Genomic DNA, 7,099 nt, shown 5'->3' with positions numbered 1-7,099 from the left:
CGTGTCAGCGGAGCCTCCCCGGGAGGAGTTTGCCGGCTGGTTTCGGGTCCTGCGGGAGGACACGGGGCTCACCCTGTCCCCCGCCCGCTGTGTGTTTTGCAGGCCCAGACCCACGAGCTGGAGGAGTTAAATAAGGAGCTGAGGCAGTGTAATTTGCAGCAGTTTATTCAGCAGACGGGGGCCACGGTGACCATCCTGCAGGCCACGGGTCCTGCGGGAGGACACGGGGCTCACCCTGTCCCCCGCCCGCTGTGTGTTTTGCAGGCCCAGACCCACGAGCTGGAGGAGTTAAATAAGGAGCTGAGGCAGTGTAATTTGCAGCAGTTTATTCAGCAGACGGGGGCCACGGTGACCATCCTGCAGGCCAGGTCCGAGGAGGACGCCCCGCCGGAGCCCAGCCCAGCCTGCCGGGGCCACGCAGGTCAGCGCTGCTGCCCGGGCTGCTGTGCGGGACCCCTGCTTGCTCCCTGCCTCCCCCCAAGGCTGCCAGCCCCCAAGCCGGCCAGTTCTGCCCCGGGTGCTGAGGTTAGGCAGCACAGGATAAGGGTTTCAGTGCTGGCATGGCACACGCTCACTGCAGTGGGTCTCTGAGGTTTACTGGCCTCGGGGCAACTTCTTCCTCCCCGTTGAAGTCTTGGGGCTGCTGCGCTCAGAGGCTGGATCCTGCGTTGCTGCTTTTGGAGCTGGGATGGCTGTGGGGAGCTTTCCTTTGCAGCATTGCTGCTTGCCACCATGGCATCACTGGCAAAAAAAGCAGAGGGCCAGCATCAGCCCCTGTGGGCTGGTGGGAACAGGTTCTGGACACTGATGATGTCTTTGTGTTTGCTGAGGGAAAGGCAAGCATGGTGCCCAGGGCCACATCCTCACGGTGGTGAGGAGCAGGGGGCTCCCATGGAAAGGAACAGGATAAAACAGGGTCCTGGTCAGTTCTCCTCTGGAGCACCTGGAGAGGGTGATGTAGCTGGCCCGTAGCACTGCAGTGGATGTACCTGGTGAGCGTGGGAGGCATGACTCCTGCCTGAGCTAGGCACTTTTCCCCATCCCATAGGTTTTCCTTCCACCACTGGTTCAGACTCACCTCCCCAGGTCAGCATCAAGCAGCTCCTCAGCCATCCCAGGACCCTGCCAGAGCCTCTGGTGTCCAGCTTGAACCCCAAGGGTGCGTATGTCCCAGTGGGCCCTTGGGAGTGTGAGCTGGGCTGATGAGGATGAGTGGGAAGGGGGAGAGGCTTTTGCTGCCCAAAACAGGCTGCAGAGATCAAATATGTGCTGGGAGCATGAGGCCACAACTATTTATAGATGCCATTAGGAAGAGCAAAGCTTACACTCTGGCAGCCTCTGCTGTGCTGCCAAGGACTCACATGCTGGCAGTCCAGCTCTCTGCTCTGTTTGGAGCTGCAGAGGATGCTCCTCATCCCCTCTCCTGCATCCCCCAGGGCTAAGACCTTGCTAAGGTTAAGACAGGCTTTGTCTCCCATCTTTTACCCCATTTTGGGGACCAGTTCACCCCAAAACCCCTTCTACCTCCTGTGGCACCTGCCTTGCACCTTGTGTCTGGGTGCAGCAAAAGCAAGCTGTGGTGTCTCTTCCTGCCATGGCTATGCTGCCTGCATCCCAGCATCCCATTCCAACCCACACTACCATCCCCTCAGCAAAACCCTGCTGCCATCCTCACGGCCCAAAACATCCATCCCCATCTCACCTGATGCCACAGCATCTGCATGTCCATCTCCCAGGCCAGGCTCTGTGCTTGCATACATCCAGTTTTCCATTCCCCTTTTCTTTATGTGAGTGTTCACCCACCAAGATGGGGTTGCTCAGGTTGTTTTTGTTTTGTTTTGCAGTTGTATCAACCAGGCAGAGCATCTGGAGGTAGAAGGGCCCAGCCAGCAGAAGATCAATTGCCTTGCAAGTGTAACTGTATAAATAAACTGTATGCTATATATATACTTTTTTTTTACTGCTTTATATTGTGAATGGATGTGGATGGCCAGACAGAGTATTTTTACAGACTGAAAAATAAAACCAGAGACCAATGACACAAAACAACCCTCTTTTCCTGTGGATGGAAGCAACACCTTTTTATTTTTTTAAAGTGCTTTCTATATTCAACAGAAAACGGTGGTGCTCCTGTTCTGTGTAGCCTCCTCAAACGACTCATAATGCATTTGGAAAAGTCCTTGCTCCTTTGATTAAGGTGGTGAAGCTGTGGTAGAGACCTGCCTGGAGGCTCTGCCAGGCTGGAGCAAGTTAATGGGTTTTAAAGCATCTCACTGGAGCAAAACAGCCTCTTCACTGGCTGCACAGCAGGCACAAGAGTAGCTTTAAGACAAATTTCTGCCCTCCTGTTTTTTTTTAGTATAAGAAACCCGTAGTAGCACCCCCTGTTCCACAGTGCCACAGACCAGGCTTCGAGGGAGCAGACAACACACAGCAGGGGCTATCCTAAATCCACTTAATTCTCCAACTGATTTTTAAAAAAATTAAACTAAAACGACAGAATGAGCCCTTCCCCAGTGGTGATGTGAGTGGGGAGCAGAACTAAAACACTCTTGGTGACATTTTACTGATTTTTTTACTGATTTTTAAATTTTATTTTTTTACGTGATGGCCAGTAGTTAGTCTTGGTCTCCTTGCATTTTAATTGCAAAACCAGATCAGTTGTGGGAGGCGATGAGTTTGTCCAGGAGGTCCTTGAGCCTGTTTTCAACACACTATATGCAAAAAATGTGACTTGGGCACAGTGTTTGCCACAAAACCCACTTTCCTCATACAAATGTAATCCTGTATGCCATGGTTTCAATTTTCAATAAAGCTTTGGGGAAGGATTTGAGCAAAGCAAGTGTGAGTGTGCTGTTATGGCCCAGAGCAGGCTGTCCTCCACATCAGGTCCTGGTCTGATGCCTGATGAGCATGTCTGAGCAGTTTGTGCATCCCGCAACCACCTCCTTCCATTTGCCAAATAAAGGCTGCAAGTATTTTATGATGGACTGCCTCTCTACTTGCATGCTGCTCTTATTTTCTTTTTTTGTAAATCCCAAAGTTCTTTACAAGTAGTGGATGAAGCCTGTCTCTGGTGAGAGGATGGCCATCTCTGGGATGAAACGTGGCAGTGTTTTAATAATGCACAGCAGCAGCTTTAAGCATTTTAGGACAGGAGGTGAAGAGAGTGGCACTCACCTGCAGATAGGAGCAGGTAAGGGGGAAACCTATTCACCTTCATGCCCCTCTGTCTGCACATGGATAACTGCAAGTGAGAAAATCAGCTCTTGTTCTCCATCAGTATCTTTCCTGAGGCTCTGCTGGGCTCTGGTCCCTGGGGATGTGCCCCCTCAAAGCTGTTTTTTGAGGTGCCACCACACTTGGTCAAGAAGGATTAAAGTTTACTTCATTGGGAGAGCACTGGTGCAGAAGTGTCTCCAGTTACAACTGGAGAGCTGCTGCAGTGGGGAGATGCAATTTCAGAGATGTCTTTTTTGAATCAGGATGGTTTTGTTTGGTGGTTGTTTTGTTGTTTGTTTTTATGGGGGGACACATTTTCCCCCCTCCCCTTTCCTTAAATCACATACCTTGGGGAAAATGAGTTAAAATAACGTATGTTCTATATAGCCACATCAAGGAATCTCTCCTGTGCTTGCTTGATTTTAGGGTTCTTGCACTTACTTTTTAGACTCTCTTGATTTTAAAATGAGGCTTCAACTTGCTAAGAATAGGAGGGTGATGGAGATGTTCAATGCTGGGGGGAGGAAATACCCAAAAAGTGGTTTAGAAAACCCACTTGCCATGTACATGTCAAGATTCTGGGATGTTAAACAAAGTCCTCCACCTGCCCTGAAAAACTGAACTTCACAGGTTAAAAAACTGATCTTTTGGTTTTGGGGCTGCATTTCAAGCTTTGCCTTCTGCAAAATAAATGGAATTTTAAAGGGTCATAATTTGTGGCACCATCCACCAGGAAAAATGAGGCAGAAAGTTAATTTGAATCTCTGATTTTGCATGGGATTTTTGCCCTGTGCTTCTGCTTATGTATTGTTTGTTTGTTAATTTTGCAGGTTATTTTGTTTAGCCCTGATCCTATAGGCCGTGCCAGCAGCAGTCTTTCTTGGGGAGGAGAAAAATAAGGGTTAAAAAAATGTGTATCACAGCAAATTTTGGCCCTGCAGCTGATGCCTCTTAGCTGGGATGCAGGATTTGGAACTGCTGCATGGGATGTGGGACAGTGTAACTCAGCCATTTCCCCTGTCAAGGTCTGAGAATCAGGCATGGGGTTAGGGAGAGCACTGTGGTCAGGGCAAGCTTTGGTTTTTTATTTCATGGCTGTGGCGTTTTGCAGGGTTTTTTTGTGTCCTACAAACCATCACCCATCTGCTGCAAAGGCAGCAGTGTTTTGTAAGGTAATAAATGAGTTTGATTAATGCCTCTCCTGTGGGGGGAGTGGGAGGGGAGGGTTGGGGAAAGGCATTAATCAAACTGGTTTATTACCTTAGGAAACTCCCCACCCACAAGTGACCTATATTCCTCCCGGCACATAAGCATGCAGGTCCCCACGCGTTATTTAACATAGGGAGGCTTGATACCCACTCTGGTTCCCCTGCCTTTCTGCTTTTGTCTGCTCTAAAGGCTGTATCAATAATACATTTCTACCATTGAATATTTTATTGATGGTTTGACTTCTTTGCTGCTCGCAATTCCCATTTCAAGGCTGCGTGATTGCTCCTAATTAAAATTTTATGCCCTGGGAGAAGCCTTCTTGATACAGTGGAGATGATGCTTTCCTTTTCTAGGCCACTACAGAGCAGTAGGAAGGAATTACTCATTGTTACAAGATTAAAACAAAACAAATATATTATTGTTTCTTCCCTTAAACAAACCAAAGCGCAGCGTATGGTGCATACTGGAAACAAATGGGTCACAGGGGAGGCAGGTATCCAAGCATGCTGGGTGGCTGGAGGATGCTGTGCCTGGGTAAGTGGGGACCCATGGCCCTGCATCTCTCAGGTGCTGAGGTACAGCTTCTTCCTTACCTGCAGCAGGCAGGAATGGGCTTCAAGGGCTTCTCCCTCCTTGGGTGCTTCTCACTGACAGCTTCAGTGCCACCCAAAAACCACAAAGTGGAGGATATGCCTGTTTTTTACCAGTTTTTACTATTCCCAGTTTTTTGTGGGTTTTTGTTGTTGTTTTTTTTTTAATAAATCTGCAGGCTACCTGCAGGCTCCATCAGCTCAAGGGACCACTCAGGAGTGTAATTCACCTGCAGCACCCCTGTGGCTCTTCTCTGCACTACCTGATTTATTTTATTTTTGAATATGACATGAAATAGCTCCCAGCTCCTCCCCCATCTACCCTGGCCTGTGTTGTCTCATTAGGCCAGGCATCCTTTGCAGATGGTCAGGGCACCAGCACTGCTGTAGGTCAGTACAGTTTGTCAGGGGAAGCACAACTGCAGACACTTGAAATACCCTCATTTCACAGTTGTACAAGTTTGGGAGAAGTTACTGGAAGTTACCCTCAGTGTTTGAGTCTGGTAACCCTCAGGGTTTGGGTCCCTGCCTAAATTTCATCTGAAGTCCTAGAAGCAAGCAGCTTTTAAAGCACATGTTTCAGCACCAGTTACATAAAGAAAGGTATGAATGACTGGAGGAGAAAATGGCCTGTTCGTTTTGTGTACAGATACTTTGCTTCTTGCTCCTGGGCACACAGCTCCTACAAGAGTAGTTCATTGCAGATGGAAAAGAGAAACTATATGAACTGGCTTGCACATCCACGTAGGGAGCAATGTCTGCTTTCCCTATGATGATTGTCCTTCATCTGTCTCAGTGTATAGAATGAGAGCAATCTACCTTGCCCTGGAAAAAAATAAACCATAAAGCGGTAGAGGAGGCTGGGAAATTTCCTTGTTATGGATGAGCAAGTTTCTCTCCCAACAGAACCTCCTGCCAGAAGAACTTTTTTTTTTTTAAGGATGTATTATATAAGTCCCCGTTTGCATTTAACTAACTGACTTCCCTGACTTTCTCTTAAACAATTTATGTACTCCCCCTATTCCTCACAGGCCAGCTTGCTCCTTCAGCGAGGCTCACAAGGTAGGATCTGCCACTGCCTCACATTATAGACAGAACACGATAGCTGCTTCCTAGTGCAGTGATTGAAGCATTAGGCCTGCTCACTTCCCTCTGCAAAGTGCTGAAACAAGAGAAAAAAAATCTTTGAGAAACATAGTCCCTTCAGCTTAACAGGCTTGACATTCAGCATCTTCCCCTACTGTAAGGCACACCCCAGCCACTCCCCAAAAATCTTACAGCATCAGTTCTGAGCAAGAGTTCTTAGCACTCTACTACTCTTGTTACCAGGCTAAGTATCACCTAACAAATCTGCTTATTAGCTACTGAAAAACATTAAATAAAGGGCATCTTAGCCCTGGTGTATTTTCTCATCACTTGGGAGCACTCTGGGGCTCTTGGACTAGGATGTTGGGGAGTCACCAATGCTGGTGTTTCCACTTGAGGGACAACCAAGTTGCACCCTTCCGCTCTCCTTTTCAAGCCACCTCCACTGGCTATACAGCCAACAAGAGATGGGAGACACGCAGGATGCCATCAGATGTGTCAGGGAGCAGGCACTGCCTTTCTCTTCAGCTGGTATGGCACCCTACATTACAGTAATAAGCATCCAAACACTTACTTTGCACTATTTATTGAAGGCTTCAGGTGTCAGGGCAGCAAGTTAGTTTTGAATCATGCCACAAGAATGTTAAAAACAGGAATGGAGCTGTATACTCCTCCCCCACCTTACTGGAGAAAGACTCACTAAAAAAAAAACAAACCCAAACGAACTACACTTGAACCCCTTTGCCTTTGCTTACTGGAGCTGAACAGGATGGTTCTGTAGCTAGCAGGAAGTTGGAAGCCTTCATACCTTGGTGCTGCTCATGAGAATGGGGACGAGCCTTGCCACGCAACCCATGGAGCTACTTCTGCCAGTGGCATCTCCAGGGTTGTCATGGGGCAGCACTGTTCTAAAACACACTTCTAAGAGAAACACAGAACCTTCATTTTCAGATACAAGTTTCTTACGTGTGCAGTTACCTATGAAATGGGGT

At 48.1% G+C, this 7,099-nt stretch overlaps 1 protein-coding gene across 1 annotated transcript in view; it reads left to right on the top strand.

Annotated features, from left to right (window-relative positions):
- The window catches only part of LOC104387642 (ras association domain-containing protein 7-like), a 13,394-nt gene extending 11,518 nt beyond the window's left edge, over positions 1-1,876 (top strand). The window contains exons 3-5 of the mRNA XM_009996422.1: positions 265-421; positions 1,049-1,159; positions 1,845-1,876. Of these exons, the coding sequence (XP_009994724.1) occupies positions 265-421; positions 1,049-1,159; positions 1,845-1,876 (300 nt within the window). The remainder of the gene's footprint in view (positions 1-264; positions 422-1,048; positions 1,160-1,844) is intronic.
- The last annotated feature ends 5,223 nt before the right edge of the window (positions 1,877-7,099 follow it).

The sequence above is a fragment of the Chaetura pelagica genome, unplaced genomic scaffold (genome assembly GCF_000747805.2).
Source record: "Chaetura pelagica isolate M959 unplaced genomic scaffold, ChaPel_1.0 scaffold74, whole genome shotgun sequence".
In the NCBI taxonomy this organism is placed as follows: domain Eukaryota; kingdom Metazoa; phylum Chordata; class Aves; order Apodiformes; family Apodidae; genus Chaetura; species Chaetura pelagica.
Note: the sequence above shows the minus strand (reverse complement) of the source record. Positions and strands in the feature narration are given on the sequence as shown.